Genomic DNA, 18,913 nt, shown 5'->3' with positions numbered 1-18,913 from the left:
CTTCTACTTCCACTCGATTTTATATTTATTTGTTTTATATTTTTATTTTTTTTAGGCAAAGGTGAAGGTGGGTTCAATGGGATTTGAACCTAGGAGATGTGATAAACACTTCTCACGTCTTTATCAATTTAATTAAATGGGCAACCAACAAGTATTGGGCACAGTGGTCAAGGCAACCTTTCAAAAAGGGAGAGATTTTGAGTTCAAACCCTATAGTTGACCACCCACAAGGATGTATCCTTGCTTACCTGGTATATGTGGTTTGTGGGGTATCTGGGAGAGATTTGATGTTCTAAGAAGCCAATTGCCTCGTCCCTGCTAATTAGGCCTATAGATTCGGAACTCTCGTCATCATCAGAAAAAAAAGAGACTCAGCTAAGATTGCACTTTCATGAATTCACCACCATTGAAACCTTTATTAATCAAATGTAACAAAAAAAATCTCTCAATCCATTGTAGAAGCCCACCCACTTGTCTCCGAATCTTTAATTAGAACCAAAAACCTAAAAAATCCTCAAACACTCATCTCTCTTCATTGACTCTTTTTCTTAAAATATTATTAAGGTTACTCTATCACTCTCAACCGTGATACTCCTCCTAAACAAAGGAACTCATTGCATTTGCTTAAATTCAAACACAACAATCCAATCTTTTATCCCCAAATCTTCCTTTTGATTTTAGCAAGAAAGTCCCATTTTTTTTATCCCTAATCTTCCTATCTTAGATTTTTCTCTCTCAGAGTCCTTAAAATTCTATAAAAAGACCAAAGAGAGAGATTTTGGTGTGTCTTTAATCTTATTTGAAGTATGGGACTTAATTTCATTAATTGATGTGTCGTAAGTAAAAGTTGGTGTTTCAGTGGAAGTTCTCCACACACACACACACACACACACACACAAAAAAAAAAATTACTCAAATCCAATGGTCCACCATAGGGCTATTTGAACCATCTTAACTTTTCAAATAGCCCTACAAATAATGCAATTAATGGGCCCGGTTTTGTCCCTCTCTATAGGGTCGGATTTAAGCTCGGGGTATGGGAGTTAGGTCCATTGGGAGGCCCATTAATTATGTGTGTGTAAAACTCGTATATCGGGAAAAGCATCTTTTTGTTTTATGCACACTTCGTCCTCGAGTAATGCTACTTCGAGTGTTATTTCACGTTACGTTAGCATTTTCTATTCTAAAACTCGAAACTTTGATTGGGAAATCCATCGAGTCAAATCAAATTGCTGACTCATGAATCGACTTTCAGAAAATAGAGATCGATACGACAAATGTGATTTCTCTACTTAATTGAAATTTCGATTCATCTAAGATCTTGAATTTATATATCATAATGTATTCTTTTGAAGCCTAACATGCTCAATTAAACACTTACATTTGAACAATTAAAAATAAAAGGTAAATTTTCATAGAGTAAGTAGTAACTATGGGAACATCTCTATTTGTTTAATGTGAGATTAAACAATAAACAGAAGAAATAATAATTTACTTTTACCCTTTAAATTTTTTAAATTTCTACCAAATGTTCCAACTAAAACTCCATCAAAATGTAAATAAATTGTCTTTAGAGGTCGTGGGCTCAAAACGACAAAAAATAAAATAAAATTATATATTTGAATTAATATATATATTAATTTACAAAAAAAAAAAAAAATTGTGAAAATTGAAAGTGCCACCTTACCGAGTTTCTAATTTTCAGAGTTTCCAATATGTCGGTTCCGATTTGGTTCTAAAATAAGTGGATTCGAAACCAACATGAACTACGAGTACTACCCATTGGTTCTGGTTATGTAATTTTGCCTTGCCTAGCTATCAAGAAGTATGTCGATGAAATTATGTCCCGACATAATGTCATTTTCATACTGAGTGTTGGCTCTTGCTTTATTTATTTTTGAATGTAAAGTAATGGTTTTTGTGTAACATTGAAAGGGTCTTAATGATGTTGTGGGATCATTTGGATTGTTACAACCTTTAACATATGGTTCAAAATTGATTCTAAAAGAACTTATTTCCATAGTCACTAAGTCGGAGTACGAGTTTAAAACAGCCAGGGAAAACTCTTCTTGGGAAAAAAAATAAAAAAAAGAGAGAAAAAAAAAAAGGTGGTGAGGGGGGACAATGAAAATAATATATATATATATATATATATATATATATATATATATGGGAAATGTTCAGCACCCGAATTTTACCACACACTTTAACAAATGTTTTTTGTCCTACATGGGTTAGAAGTTTTGGAATAGGCTGATTTTTGGTGAGGATGATCTCTATGATTAGAAGATCATCCTCCCCAAAAATCAGCCCATTCCGAAATGTTTAGCCCCATGTTTACAAGTTGAAAAATCGTGGACCGTCCATTTTTTATAAATCATTTTTGATGAGGAGATCATCCTCACCAAAAATCAGCCCATTCCAAAACTTCTAACCCATGTAGGACAAAACACGTTTGTTAAAGTGTGTGGTAAAACTTAGGGTGCCGAACGGGACCCTCTATATATATATATATATATATATATAATTGTTGAAATTACAATGCACATTTTTTGTTACTCTGCCTATTTCACCAAGTAGTAATATCTCTCATCTTGAAATTACAGTGATTATATTTATTTAATTATTGATTAGGGCCTTGACCTTAAGCCCACAAAGTTAGGGTCAGGCTCAAAATTCCAACCCATTAAAATCGGGTTAAGATTATGATAGGGCCCAAAATCCCAGCCCAGCCCATCTTGACCCTACACACTAGTGTATATATATATATGGTTACATGACTTTATACAAAAAGATAATTAATGTACATTATAAAATAACAAATAACCATTTTTTTTTCAATTAGGATACAGATTAAACACTTATTTCGATGACAAGTAACAATCAAATGATTTCATACTTCTAAATGTGTGTGAGTTTGAATTTTTATTAAACCCAAAAATCAATATGAGAGTGGCGATGTGCCAAGATACTTTTTTTTCCGTTCTTTTTTATTCTTTTAGAGGATCAAACTTGTAATTTCTTCAGCGTTAGCCCTCATAGCCCCTGCTTACCGATAAAAATAAAAAATGAGAGCGGCCCCATGCCCGTTAAAGCCAGGTTTGGGCTTCGCCAACTTAGGTCCAATAGGGTTCAACCAAGATTTATGTTGATTATTTATCAGCAAAAACCAAGTTTTAATTTACAATTAAACATAGACCACAAGAAAATACAATTATCTAATACATATATGAAGTTCCAAAATTAATTTTTGATTTCTATCGGTTCGATTGTTTATATACCCAACTCTAAACAAGTATAGAAAAAATGAATCCGGAACAAGGATTAATTTAGATTCCAAATCCAACTTCGTTCCAGTTAAATGCGAACTAATTTGTTGGTGATTTAATTATAGATGTATCATCTTGTCAAGAACATATCAACTACCCTTCTATCTAACTATTTTGAAGAAGCAATCAAGCCTTTCAGCTAAGAATTGAAATCTGGCTATTTTTGGTCTGTTTATGTATAAATTAACTACTTTCTCTCTATACATAAAAAAAGAATAATGCTGAAGTGACCTCAAGATTGGACCTCACATCGGACATCTTGACGTGAAAGTTTAGGGAACCATAGATTCTTTCCTTGAAATATGAGTGCAAAGCATCTATGGTTCCTATCCACTCTCACGTCAAGTTGTGTGATATTAGGTTCAATCTTGAGGTCACTCCAGCACGACTAATATAAAAATGCAATCAAAAGGGTTTCATGGTGATTACGGAGCCGAGCTAAAGAATAGATCACAAGCCCATGTTATATAACACGAGCAAATTGATTTATTCAAATCAAACGGGCCTCAATTGAACCATTATGGGTCTAGACTAATCAAAACCTAGTAAATTTTAATCCAAAATTTCTTATGAAATCAAATGGCCAAGAGACCCAAAAATGGCTAGATGGAGACTCCATCATGATCACCAAACTCCAAACTCCAATGTTTATGTGATTCCTCAGTCCTAAATGATGATGAGTTTGACTCCTCTAGAGACATTAAGGGTCTGTTTGGTTGTCTCCCTCAATCTCAAGAACAATATGGATTTTTAGCTAGAAAAATCAAGGGTGTGGATGAGGTATAGCAGGATAAAAATAATCTAAACAAAAGCCAAAAAAACTACGATTTAATTTGAATCATTGGTTAGAATTGAGTTTCTTGGAATTAAACCAATAAAGAACCAGAATCAATAAAAACAAATAGATTTTGAGAAGAAAAAATTGATAATTGTTAATCTGATTCAATTAATTTGATAATTGGGTGACACCCGTACTCGGCACATCATGGAAACACCAAACATGGAGAGCCATGTCTTAGTAATAGTTTAAATCTCAATCCACCTGAGTCAAGTCGAAAACTTGGAGTTGACTCCAATTAGGGGTGCAACTTAATCCGGTTCAAACTGAGAAGCAAACCAAACCTAGAGGCTTGGGCTGGTTTGGTTTAATTTGGAATATCGGTTCGGATTTAGATTAAGGAAATGTTGAACCGATTGATTTGGTTTGGTGCTTGGTTTCAGAGATTGTAAAGAACCCAACCTTTATAAGAAAAAATGATGAATATATATTAAACTAAATTATCAATTATTAAAATATATATTAGAAAACTCCCCTATGTCTTTTGTCTCTCTCTCATCTACTCTCTTTCTAGAACTTCCCTGCAAGTCCCATCACGACTCCTACCCTTCAACTCCAACATATGCAAGTCAGATCTCTCTCTCTCTCTCTCTCACACACACACATTGAGTTTCCTTATCTCTGTTAAGACTCTTAACCCTGTGTGTCTCGTTGGTTTATGATATTAATTTGAGTTTTTTTTTTTTTTTTTTTCTATCTTGTAGTCAATGTGAGGAGTCGAAAATTTTCAATCTTGGGGGCATTTTCATAATTAAAAATATGTGTTATCCCTCGGATGCCATATATATTCCAAGTTCAGAAATCTTAAAAGTAATAATGTATTTTCACAACTTTCATTAATAAAAAGTTATCATGACCGCTTGTGGACATAAGCAATTTAGTCGAATTACGTAAATGTTTTTAGTTCTTTGTTTTAATATTTGTAATTTATCAATCTTGATCGATCCAACGGAACTTTTAAGCAACACCTCTTTCTATGATTTTAGAGCTTGATTTCTCTTATGAAACGAATATTGGTGATTTCTCTATTGTAAATCCCAGTATTTCTCTCATGTCTAATGCTTCAAGCAGGCTCATGGCAACCCATAGAATCAAACCAAACCGAACCGAACCTAGTTCAATTTAGTTCTATGGCAATTCGGTTTGGCTTGATTTGATTCTAATATAATGGAACCAATTGAAGTCGGTTCAGTTATGATTTGGCCCCAAACCGAACCAAGTTGTACCCTAACTCCAATAACTCAAACAAATTATATTAAAAGGAATAATTTTAAGATTACAAATAAAAGATTATTTTTTAATAAAAATCCATTCAAGTTGACTGATTCAAATAAAGATTATTTTATTTTACAAATAAAATACAAGTAAGCTCAAATCCCATGGACCAAAATCTTCGGGTCAACGTATACAAAATATAGAGCTATTTCATTAATGAGATCAGGGTCAAAGGCTTAAGGAGCCAACTCATGAACTCTTTTATACCAAGGGAGGCATGTCAAATATGCCTTATTATTCAGGGAGGTAAATCAAAACATAGATAAAGAAAACAAGAAATAAAGAAACGAGAGGGAAACAAGAAAGTAAAATGATTGCAGTGCAACAGCAAAAAAAACAAGCAAACACCATGTGTTCAAATTCCAACACTTTTAGGAATAAAACTAAGAAACGTTTGCTTTAACATAACCAACAATGGAAACTCTAACAGTTTCTTAATAAGTCAGTCCTACACCAAATAAAATAAAATAAAAATTCTTACATTTCTACACAAACCCAACACTTCAGTTTCTAATGTCAGAAGTTTTCAGAAGAATTCTTCCTTATTTTGGCCACCCATCAGAAGCTATTGTTACTGCTGTTAGAGAAATGAGAAGATGAGACCATCTCTATCAAATCCATATCTTTCTTCCCATTGTTTATAGAAGCTTGATTTGTCAGATATTCTATATTTGAGATTCCGTAGTAGTCGTCGGTAGAAGGTGAAGAAGAGGTTCCATTCAATAGGTTGGAGAGGTAAAGGTCTGAGTACAGATGTGTTGTGTTTGTATCTTCTTTAACATCTGTGATTGGTGTGGAAGACGAGGCCCCACATTCATCGATGTCCATGATTTGATGATGATCATTGGTAACTTGAGTATAATCGAGGGAGTTGAAGTCAATAGAATTTTGAAGATCCCCATCATGAAATGCTTCCTCATTCATAGAACCAATGACTATGTTGTTTGATGGCTCTTTGTAAATGTTTTCGAAGAACTTTTGAATGAAAAGTAATTCTTCATCGTATGTATGAGCAATCAGTGTTGGAGAATAATCAATAACCGATGAATCGGATGGTTCTTGATGCATAACATCGAATTGGTTTGATGGGTCTGTGGATAGGTTAGATATTGTTGTTGTGGTGGTGGTGGTGGAAGTATCCTTGATGGACTTGCTCCTGATGTAGTCTTGTAGTATAGATGGCTGAGATTTTCCTCCTTGGACTACTGTTTTTTTGTTCTTTCTCCTTGAATTTTGCCTTCTTTTTGTAGCATTCCAGTGATTCTTGATCGCGTTTTCGGTTCTTCCGGGGATTCGCTTTGCAATCTCAGCCCATTTGTTCCCAACCTTCTCATGAGCTTCAACTAACAGTCTTTCTTCTTCTTCACTCCATGTATCCTTCTATAACAAGTCACCAAGAGAAGTTGGAAAAATATAAAATAAGACAAAACAACACCTAGGGCACAATGTGTGATAAGATCATGCAAAAAATAACAACAAATTGAATCCTATATATGCTTCTTCTCCACAGAAAATGTTAAAAATGAACTCTTTATGACCACTTTGATGATTGGATGAAAAAAAGTTTGCTATGTCACATGAAAATGGAGAGTAAACTGGAAAGGGAAGAAGAAGGAATGTGAGGAGTTTGAGAAGTAGTTCCTTAAAAAGGAAATTTAGGGTTTGCTGGTTAACCAATTCTATACAACAAAAATATAAAAATAAAAATAAAAACTAGAAATACACAAACAAATCACAATGGATGCGATGTTTGATACTCCTAGAGTTCTATAGATGGAAACTTATAGTGAGTAGAGTGAAACAAAAACTAGTACAAAAGGAATCTAGGGTTTTGAGTTTTGACTACTAAACTACTCAAAAAAGAAGCCAAAAATAGAAGTTCTTGCCAACCCACTATAAATTTCGTACAGAAATCCAAGACCAAGAATTGACTAGACCTAAATTTCATAAAGAATGTCAGAAATTCAAAACCCGGATGTGGAAATTCCTTAATGTGACATACTTATTGACAGATCATGGGTAGAAAAGTTATGGAAAAAAAAAACATGAAGAAAAACACAAAATAATTTTCAAGGTTTGCATTTCTTGTTACCATGTTAATCTTCTTCCTTCAACTGCAAAAAGGACCTATATAAGGGATTATAATGGTCTTCCATCCTTTAGATTATCGATTGTAATCGTAAACTAGGGTTTGCATTCTATGATTTTTATATTACACAAAATAATTGAATGCTTGGCAATCAAAAGAAGAAAAAATAAAAAGAATTAGTTAAAGAAGATATTGAAGAAATTAAAGGTGACGGAACCTTGATATCGGGGCGTAAATGATTGTGCCATCTTTCTCTACACTGCTTCCCAGCCCTACCCACCAATTTCTGAGCAATCTGAGCCCATTTCCTCACACCATGCTGTTTCACCAACCTAATCAACAACCTTCACAAGAAGAAAAAAAGAAAAAAAAAACTTGTAAACATGTTAGTACACCACAAAACCCTAAGTAATAACTTATAAACAACAAAGATAACCAACAACCTTCATAAGAAGAATGAAAAGAAAATAAATAAATAAACTTATGAACATGGAAGTCTCTACCACAAAACACTAAAATAATAACTTATAAACAATTAAGAAAGAAAGACGAGTATTTTTTTTTTTTTTTTTTAATAGACATCTATAGTTAAATGTAACCCTACTTCTAACATTGAAAATCAGTGGTCAAACTATAAAATCATATAAATATAAATAGAAAATGTTTTTGTTTGAATAAAAAAACCAACATCTTCTATAAGCTATCATCACCTCACCTGTCCTCTTCATCTGTCCACTGTCCTTTAATCAAAATACCAGAAGAACCACCACCTTTCACTCTCTTTCCCAACTTTTCTATGTTCTTATCTCCCAATTTAACTTCTCCCATCAAACCCACTTTATGATTCCTCTCTTGCATCCAATTAAGTGATTCTCCTTCTACTAACAACCCATCAACAAAGCTCATCTCTTGAAGACTTGGCAAAGAAAACCCATATGAAGAACCATCGATTGCACCAAAAGAAGAAGAAAATTCACAAAACCCATTTGAAGAAACTATTGTTTCTCTTTTCTTCACACTTGTTTGTACCTCTTTTTGGGAAAATTCGTTTGGAGTACTCCATAGAAACCTATCTATGGCCGTTAATGGAGGTGTTGGTAGAAACAAATGAGGGTTATTATACCCGAAACCACCTCTTTCTTCCATGAAAGTAGCTTGAAGAAGATTAAATCAAGAAAAAAAAGAGACCCAAATTACGTCAAATCGTGCTTGATTTCGGATACTTGTGTTTGTCTCTCTACACTAAGAAAAAGAGAGAAAAGCTTGTTATACTCAAAGTTTTGATGGGCTAAATGGAATAATGACCGTAGATCTTGGAGAGCATCTGACGGATATAAATTAACCGCGGGTGTAACGCCTGAGCTTCCTCTCGGACAAAAGGTGAAAGAGAGGTGGAGAGATTAGTGGGTTCGTTATTAAGCTCACATTAACTAATTCGTTTTCAAAAAATGCGAAAAATGGAAAGTTTGATTTCATTATCAATTAATTATAATTATGAAAAGAGAGTAAATCTAGGGAGAATTTATTGGCTTTGTATTAATCATGTGGATTAGTGCGGTATTAATTTTTGACAGCACATGACCAATATACCCTAACATTGTTCTTGAAGAGGTCTTGTATAGGATTAACACAAGGGTATTTTAGAACACCCCCTGTTAAATTGATGATATTAGATTTACCCCCTTTGCAAGATGAAATATTAGGTTTTACTCTTACCTTAATATTACTTTTTCTTGATGATTTAACACTGAAATCGTGATTTTTTTTTTTTCCCCAAATTTTGATTTAATTATTTAAGTATTTAAAGAGAATTTTGAAAAAAAAAAAAACAAATTTCACCATTACAGGATGTAAAGATCCGTAATGGTGAAATGTTCTTCTTGTTTTTCGATACTTATTTTTATTACATCTTATCTCAACAGTCCTCACAACAGAAGAAGTGGTTCATCAGGAATAATGGGACCCAGATGCCTTGGTCCAATCTTTGGCTCTTCTAGTCCCATTAGTCAGACGTAAGTTCGAATACCCCCATCATCAAAAAAAAAAAAAAAAATCACTCTCGAAGGAAGTTTATAATGGGGCATTTGTGATGGAATATCAAATTAAATATTCATATGCATTCATAGTTTTAGAATAGCTAGATGTCTTTGCCCATGATGGAGGACTGAAGAATCCCGTGCCTCGACGTACTATTGAATGGACTCCTAATTAGCATACTTAAATTGGCAGTGATAATCGATTGATGTCCATATTAGAGTATTTGTTGACTTCAACGTGACATCAAGTAGTGGTGTCAATTGAACCTAGTTCAGTCTGCCCGAAAAAGCAAGGGTTAGGGTCTCTACGATGAGCTTGCAAAGGTAGGATCGAGCTCAATAATTTTCAGTCCATCAAATCCGATTTGGGCTAGGGCTTAAGTTTTCGGTAAACTTAAATAAAAGTAAATTATCTTCACTATTATAATGAGAGAAGAGAAGTAGAAGTGGTTCAACACTTTGACACCAAATTTTAGATCTCAAAAATGCCCTCACATTTACATTTAAACTTAATATAATCAAAGTTATTTTTGTCACAGATCAAGAAAATTGCCATCCCACTAATTTATTAGTTTTTAAAATTACAAAAATATCATTTTTATCATGTAATATTAAAAAATCCTTTAATTCTTATTTTAAATTACACTAGTCTCTCTAATACATGTGTGTTCGCACATGCCACCTTCTAGTATTGTATAATTACTATTTTAACTCCCATCTACAATCATTACAGGATTTTTATTATGATGGGGCTGTCCGAATTTACGTCTGACTAGGGGGGCCAAAAGAGCCAGGGTTGGAGCCGACGCATATGGGTCCCTCCCTCGGCCACGTGCAACTCCCGCACATCACACGCATTGGATAAGTGAGGGTTCGACCTCTCAAATGGCCCCGAGGAAATATTGATCATTACAGGATTAATAAGATATTCATTTCAAATTTAATTAGATATTTTTTACATAATTTTTTTAAGAGGTATAAATATTGAATTCTAATAATTTTATGTGGCCCAAACTCGACTTCACGTGTTAGGAAAAATTTAGGTTGTAGTCAACTTTAGTGCGATAGAGGTATAAGGCAGATCTAAGGTTGAGCCCACCTCTTTAGGGTTGGGTTGGGGATCAAAGAAACATGATCCGACCCTACCCAATGACGATCCTAACTTCAAAGTGCTATGATTAAATGGGCTTTTAAAAAGTGCATTATGTGAAAACTGAAAATTTTGACTAGAAAATTCGACAGTCCAAAGCCCACAAATTTTAGAAACGTAATTTCAACGGTCTATCCGTTGAAATTATTGATGTTCCTGAATTCAATGACTTAGAGCCATCAAATTTCTCTCATCCTCTATTAATTTAACAATTTTGATTTGTCGGAAAAAAAAATTTTGATAATGAAAATTTGATTGCCTTGGACCGTCAAATATAGGTTTTTTTCACATTGTGGTGTCACTTAGCTAAATTCTAAGACTTGTGAAGGTTGTTCCTACATCCTAAGTTCAAACCTTTAAACCCATATTTTTTTATATTAACTATTAACAATATTTCTGAACTAACCAAGCAATTAACTATAATAATAAAAAAAATGGACTTTGCAATCAAAATCATTGGTAAAGAAATGGCGAATCCATTTTAAGGGGACTTAGGGCCTATGTGGATACACCTCTCCACGTAAGAGCAAAAATCTATCAAAATGTTTGCTAGCTCTCCGCATGAGTAGAAGTCATTAAGAAACTCTATCCAAATACAGTGTTAGTTACTTCTCATATGAGATTGCATTCCACCATCATTTCCCTTACCATGTGTTATAAAAATAAAGAAAAAAAAAATAGAGAAATGCGTGTATGTGTTTCTTTGTTTATTGGAGAATAAAACGGATAAGGAAAGAGTGTGGGTCAAAGCTGAGGGAGCAATTTTATTTTATTTTTTTTTGAAAGAGTTCAACCCAATTATCCATGGTGTGTTAATAGTAATACTACCACAACCATCGCCAAATGTAGGCTGTGGATGCTCCCAAATGCGTGTGGAAGCTCCACGTGTACAAATACAGCTCTATTATCCTTTGTGAATTTGTTTTATGCATACGTGTTGTGAAAAAGACAAAAAAAGCCATTGTTTGCTGTAACTAACTGCACACCAGAAGTATTGGATCTACTCATTTCTACAAGTCAAGGGAGGCATTTTTAATTTGCCTTATTAATAAAATTGCTCTATTTATTTTGTCGAATGGTGATAATCTGATGCTCCTTTTTGTATGTTTTTTCTATGCTCCCCTAGCTCAATTGCTTCGAGATACACAAAGACAAATATTTATAATTTTGTACGATTCTGTGTAGGGAGCATCAAATTAGTTTTTAGGCATTCAAATGATATATAAGTGTTCAAACGATCAAATACGAGCGTTATCGAATTAGGTCTAAATGAAATCAAATTGATAAGATATAAAAATATAAATAAATTAAAATATGATTAATTGAAATATATAACATAGCTTATATAATTTCTCTTTCTCTCATTTATAGGATAGGGTCCCATCAAATTGAGAGAGAGTTGATTTTATAACTGAATCCAAATCTTTTGGATCGGATTCCGGGTCGTATCTGATACAGGTTGGTTGTTTTTACTTTTTAGGTGGCACTACATGGAACCAAGCCACTATTAAATATAATAGGCTTAATGACGCAATAAACAACTGACACTAATATACTTATCGGCCGATACAGTCCAATCAAAATGTCTTGTTTTCGGCCTTTGCCTATGTTTTTAACGCTAGTTCAGGCAATTTGACCGCCATTTATTATTAGAGGTATTTAATATTAAAAAATAAAATAAAATGAATAATTAATATATTCCATAAGGGTTGGGGACCTAATAATAAAGATGACGTAGGAAGCTCGATACTATACCTCGGGAGTAGGATAGGTATCCAACTTTGACTTACCTTATCATTGTTTTAGAGGTATGTGAGGCTTGATGGAAAAAAAAAGAGCATATAATATCAAAAGGAAAAGAAATAAAAAAAATTAATAAAAGGCATAAACAAATATTTGCGAAAAAAATCAATATTGGGAGGAATTTACCCGATAATACATCAGTTTGATTGTTATATCCATGAGATTAGGTCTATGTGACTTGGTTAAAATAATTATACAAAGAATCGTGATAATCTGACTAACTCACGTGGGAAACTCAATCGACTACCCTGATGTGACAAGTTGGGGTATTTTAGATCTACACCCTCGAGATATATGGTTGCCCTTCTCCATAAAAAAGTGAACCATGCATCTCGAGGAGCTCAAATCTATGATTCTCGAACTTGCCACGTCAGAAAGTCGATTGAATATGTCACGTGGGGTAATCAAATTATCACGGACTCTTATACAAATGATTGCACGGAAGCTTTAATGTCACATCGGAAGCCTTTCCTCTATGAAGTTGAAATCTCCTCATTCTCAAGGGTTAGCAAACTAAGCAATGATCGAATCAATATGTAAACTATGTATTTTGATGGATACCCACTTAGTTGATTACCCAACATTATTTTTTTTTATATTAAATGTTTTTTATTCTCACTTCACCCTCAGATCAAATCCTTTAGAATGATTAACTTTGAAATTTTTTTGCTTAGGCGGGCCCAAGCGAAAAAAAAAATCTTTTTTTTTTAGATTTATTAAAAATAAAAATAAAAAATAAAAAAATAGAAAAAAATAATAATGATATATATGCAATTGCCAAGATGATATTAACTAATTAGCAAACTTGCAAGTCAATAATTAATTGAAACCTATAACCAAACAAGTCAACCTAACATTTGCAATTTAAATCCATTAAAATAACAATAAAGAAAAATATGTAAATAAAGTATCTTAAATTTAATTTTCATAAATATCAATTAAATTTACAAAAATCCTCTAATCTGAAATCAAGAATATCCTCATCCCTCCAATTGATCAGGGCATTGACACCACCACCACCATCATCCTCGTCATCTCCCTCCTCCACTTGAAAGTGAACCATAACTTTCAACTTTAAGAAGTCTTAAAAGTATAGACACTAAAAAGATTTTTTAATAAAATCCTCAAAGTTTTGATGAATATTTTAGACATTCTTATATTTTCAAAATTTTAATTAGACATCCAAAACCATGGTCTTCTTGAAAAGACTAAAGGAAAAAAAAAGTTTTTTTTTAAACCTCGCTTTATGCGTTGGGCACCTAGGCGACCACTTCGTCGCCTAGGCCCCGCTTTTGACAACTATGATTAAATATGTAAGGCTCAAGCATAACTACCTTACCCAAAAAAAAAAAAAACCAAAATATAAAAGAGGATGGAGCAAGCTCACAAATAGAGGACTCTTTTGGCGGTCTAAGGGAGACTGTTGGATGATATCTTGAGGGCTAGCTGTGTGGGAGTTATTTTTGTAACACTAAAAAGAATTAACAATCAACTCTGCTTGGTAGTGCTCCCTTTACACTACTTTGCCAGTCAAAATTGGCAAAATCCCCTATATATGAAGTATTGCAACAGCTCAATTATAAGTACAGAAGTTTGACTAAATACTTAAAACAACAATGCAAAGATATGAGTATCACAAAACTGTAGATCATTTACCTCGGGATACACAAGACAAAAAAAAAGTATGGTTCTGCGTATCCCAAGGCAAATATGTATCAAACTAAGAAATTACAATGATACAATAATATCACTCATTCTTGTCAAATGGGTTTCAAGGTAAGTTTAGTGAACTACAATTCCAGAAGACAATAATGGTAATAGTAAACCTAAATCATTCATAGAGAGAGTATTGTTGGTGGTAACTTAAGACTGTAAGGGAAAAAAACACTACCCCTCAAGATTGATAGATAGAAAAACAAAAAAATTGATAATAAACTAACCTTAATTACCTAATGCCCTCATCTTCAACCTCTTGCAAGCGAGACCTTTGATTTATCTCTCAAAGAAAAAATTCAAGAGACAGAGAGGGTCGAGATGTTAATTCTACAGGCTTGATGTAGGTTTGGAAATTGAGAACAAACAGAAGAATCTGGAGAAAAACGATCGAAATCTCAACAGTACTAGGCACTTAGGACCAGAGTGACACCAGCACTTCAACCTCAATTTGGTGTTTGACCGTTGGATTCGTACCAACAACTTAACATCTCAACCGTCTATTTCATAATTAAAAAAAAAAATTTGAAAGCAGCTCCATAGAACGAAAAAGAAACTTATCAGGGTATAGTTAAGGGGCTTTAACCAGACAATTTTAACCCAAAACACAGGCTTTACAAAGAGGAAGAGTACCAAACTAACAGTAAGGGGTAGAGGGAGAGAGATAGGGCTTGTGGCATTTGGATTGGACCTCAATTTTGTTCTGGAAATAACAAAATTATCCCAAAAAGTTTGGCATGTTTACCAGCAACACTAACTGAATTTGGGCAAGGAAAAAAACCCATCCACAATGAGTGTGGCACTCATATTCCATCACAAATACTTGCAAGAAAAACATGACATCTATATTAAGTCCCCCTATATTCAAAACTCAGAATTCAGAAAATGAAAACATTCAACAACTTAAACATAAAACACTAAAACATATTAATCCAAGTCACTGAAAACTCCTCAATCTAAAGTTGTAAATAGACACCTACAAAATCAATATAAAGCAACTTAATCAAACAAACTTAAACCCATATCATCATCAGAGGCGTCTGATGGTTCATCCTTCTCTTCTTCCTTGGGAGGAGCAGCAGCAGCCGATGCACCACCAGACTCAGCAGCAACTGGTGCAAGGACAGCAGCGAACTTGCTTGGATCCTGCAAATTTGGATCACCAATCAATCATAATTGCAACAAAACATGACAAAAACAACAAAATAAAAAAAATAAAGTCAGTTTTCAATGATGGAGAGCATGGGCACCTCAAGGTATTCCTTCACTTTGTCAGCCTGGGGATAGGAGTAGTCAGTAACAAGCGCAAGAGCAAGAACATTCTTGTAGGAGTTGATGAACATGTGAGGTGCAGCAGCCAGGGTAGGATAGGAGATAGCAAGTGAGAGCGAGGTAACCATGGAAACACCAATAGCGAACTTCTCGATCAGATCATCCTCAGTGAGATCAAGCACCTCTGGGCTGAAGACCGAGCCATTATCGTACGCAGACAGAACAACAAGACCATATGAGAATGGCCTTATTCCCAACTTCGCAAGCAATGCGGCTTCAGAAGATCCCACCTTGTCACCTTTTTTTATGAGCTCTACCGCAGTTATAATTTCAACCGTACCCTTGTTAATCTTGGTAGGAATGTTGAGCACCTGAATAGAGAAACTTATTAGAACAATAATCCAAGGATGCAAAGAAGTCCTAACTACATATAAGTTGGTATAGAATGGCGTTGAAAGCAAAGCATCTAAACCTGAAAAAAGGAAGTTTGTGAAGGGTCCAATCCTGTGTTGCCAGGTGGGACGACGACATCAGTTGGAGCAACAAGTCCGACACGAGCAGGAGCTCCAACCTGTTCAAAATGGAAAAGAGAATCAATACAATGGGTGAGAAAAGATTGTTTTATAAAGTATTGCACAACAATCATGGCAATCAAAGAAATTGGATAAATTAGTCTAAGTTGGAATAATGAGACGAAACACTTGATAAGAATGCAACATAAAAATGTAAATAGAGAATGACAAGAGTGTTGCTGTGATAGACCCACAAAAATTAACAAAAATGCGCTGCAGTTAAATCCAATGAACAATGCTGTGAATGTGGAACAGGACACTGTGCCATCAAATGACGAGTGTCCCCAAGTGACAAAAGGTCCAGTTTTGAGAGTTGCAAAGACACCACATCTAACCATAGGTGCACAGGCTTAGACCCATAATTCAGTTGGTTTGACACATTGCAAAGCAACTGTTTGAGGTCATAGATCCAAGTCCAGATTACCCATCAAAAAAATGTGCACCATACAGACACCACACTTTACTATATAAAGTGTGTTGACCTCTCATCCTGACATGTTTCATCCTTTTTGACATTTGAATCACATACATAGATGAATCAACAGCAGGTAAACAATCCTAACCATGCAATAAGTCTCATTTTCAAACCATTACATGATTGATAACCAGGGCCGGCTTGATATAAGTTGAGGCCTGAGGCAAAAACTCTAAATGAGGCCTTTTTTATACTTAATATATATTATAAATAATATTAATTAATTATCTATATAATGAAAACAATGGAGATTTTCTAATTTTCTTTTTCTGAATTATCTTTTATTTCCCTATGGTGATAAGATATTCCAGTAAAAGTTTTTTATGACCTAATGTCTTAGAAAAGCTTAATTAAAGTAAAATTTATGAATAGCATTACCATACAAATGAATCTTGCGAGTGTCTATGAAGGAACCCTTTTTTTCTTTTTCTTTTTCTTTTTCTTTTTCTTTTTTTTAACCTTGAAGTTTCAAGATAAGTTGAGATGGCGATTTAAAGAGTTTTCAAATTTTTGGAAACTATCAATGTCTTAAATAATTAGGATACAAGACATATTAATCAACATATATTTTTTATGGGAGATCCCAATGTAAGAACCTTAAAAGAATTTGCGTGTTCTAAGGTACAAATCCTCAAATCATTCATCCTATTTGTTTTAGTTTAAATTAGAGAGTACTTACTAAAAAGAAGTTTAAGTGGGAGAACAATCTTCAGCTCATCACATAATAGGGTGAGAATTAACAGGCAAGATTCAGGGTGTTTCAGGTAGGTTTAAAACCATGGTTTTCATACAAAATCCTATGAGGGTGTTAAAAAAAAAAAAAAAAACAATTGTAAGCTACTTACAGAATGATCATCAACCACAAACAATTAAAGTAAACAAAACCAAACCAAACTTTCGAACATACATATCAACTCAATATGGCAAATAGGTCAAAACTAGTAGGAAAAAAAAAATTTAAATAAACACAAAAGCTAAAATCAAAGCAACGAGAGAACGGATGAACAAACCTTGTACTTGGCAACCTCCTCACTCACTTCCTTCAAGTCTCCCTTAGTGAAAATCAGACCAACATTTCCCTACTCGGAATAAAATAAAATCAAATCAAATTTCACCCCCCAAATCTAACCAATTTTCGCCATTAAATTTTAAAACCCTAGAATCTGAACTTCAAACGTAAAAACGAAGTAAGAGATCTAATACAAACCACAAGGAGGGGAATCAGATTGAGAAAATCATTGTTTCCTGTTTTCTCAGCATGAAGCCTGATCGACCTCTTCATCATGGTGTTCTTTCCCATGAGAACAACCGAATCTCCACGTAAACCTTGTCGAATGTTCTGCAACTGATTCGATCCAACATTGTCTGCCGCAGCGATCAAGATCTGACTATATTCATCGAGAAGTTGGCACAGCTTCTGATCGTAAGCGATCTTCTTCTCAGCCTTCGATGTCTTTACGGCCATTTCTCTCTGTAAATCTGAGTTAAAACTAAACTATTAAAAAACCCTAAAAACGAAAGAAGAGATAATCAAACGAGGGCCAAGATGAAGCTGAGCTTCTCAAGGCGGACGATCAATGGCGTCTCTTTAACCTCTCGAACGTGTTCTTCGCCGAGGCTTGTGTTGAAACTTGAAAACCCTATTCAACAGTGGAAGACGTAGGTGCTTATATAGGAGATGAAGCAGGGATAAGAAATGATTCATCTGAAATAACTTATAAAACCTAGATCCAACGGCTGAGGTGTGTCGTTACTTCGTGTGAAGTTTAACGGTCCAGATTAGGTCATATGTGCTTAAGGTAGGGCTGTCAACGGATAGCAAGTGAATCGGATAGACCTATATTCGAATTTAAATCCGATTGGATGTGACAAAATAGAAATCGAATTCGAATCCGATTCATTTATCGGATATATGATTCGAACTCGAAGAACATGCCTTTGAACTAGGTCTTCTCTGATTGACCAAAAATTACCCAAATGCTCTATTCTTCAAGGATTTTCTCGGGTGAGGTTTAACCATTGAAGATGGGAGAAAGAGAACATCATTTTCATGAAAAATCAAGGGTTTTTTATTGAAGAGAGAGAGACGAAGAGAGGTGGAGAGACCGACCTGGGCAATTTGTCGTCGTCAAAGAAGATCGATGTTGCGTTCAACAATTGATTGGTTTCATAACCCAAAAGGGAGATGAGATGAAGATGCCCATAAGAGTTGAGAAGACTCTAAAGAAATGACATTAAAACTTTGCTTATCTTAAAATATATATTTCTCTTTTATATGAAACAAATCGGATATTATTGAATCTGGTAGATCGATATCCAAAATTCTATCGGATATTAAAAATCATCCGATTTGCATCCACT

The 18,913-nt window shown here is 34.2% G+C and overlaps 2 protein-coding genes across 2 annotated transcripts; both read right to left on the bottom strand.

The window, feature by feature from the left end:
- Positions 1 to 5,866: 5,866 nt before the first annotated feature.
- Positions 5,867 to 8,754, bottom strand: LOC147385001 (transcription factor MYB64-like). The gene is made up of 3 exons (XM_086426147.1): positions 8,247 to 8,754; positions 7,749 to 7,875; positions 5,867 to 6,822 (listed from the first exon to the last, which is right to left on the bottom strand). The coding sequence occupies exons 1-3, from the start codon at positions 8,675 to 8,677 to the stop codon at positions 6,001 to 6,003; spliced, it is 1,380 nt and encodes a 459-aa protein (XP_086282273.1). The 5' UTR covers positions 8,678 to 8,754; the 3' UTR covers positions 5,867 to 6,000.
- Positions 8,755 to 15,110: 6,356 nt separating this feature from the next.
- LOC147385000 (Ribosomal protein L10 family protein) lies at positions 15,111 to 18,213 on the bottom strand. Its single transcript, XM_086426001.1, has 5 exons — positions 17,760 to 18,213; positions 17,563 to 17,631; positions 15,978 to 16,076; positions 15,484 to 15,876; positions 15,111 to 15,379 (listed from the first exon to the last, which is right to left on the bottom strand). The coding sequence occupies exons 1-5, from the start codon at positions 18,015 to 18,017 to the stop codon at positions 15,233 to 15,235; spliced, it is 966 nt and encodes a 321-aa protein (XP_086282127.1). The 5' UTR covers positions 18,018 to 18,213; the 3' UTR covers positions 15,111 to 15,232.
- Between the last annotated feature and the right edge of the window lie 700 nt (positions 18,214 to 18,913).

Source organism: Akebia trifoliata, chromosome 15, assembly GCF_017979445.1.
Source record: "Akebia trifoliata isolate Shusen 1 chromosome 15, ASM1797944v1, whole genome shotgun sequence".
Taxonomy (NCBI): Eukaryota; Viridiplantae; Streptophyta; class Magnoliopsida; order Ranunculales; family Lardizabalaceae; genus Akebia; species Akebia trifoliata.
Note: the sequence above shows the minus strand (reverse complement) of the source record. Positions and strands in the feature narration are given on the sequence as shown.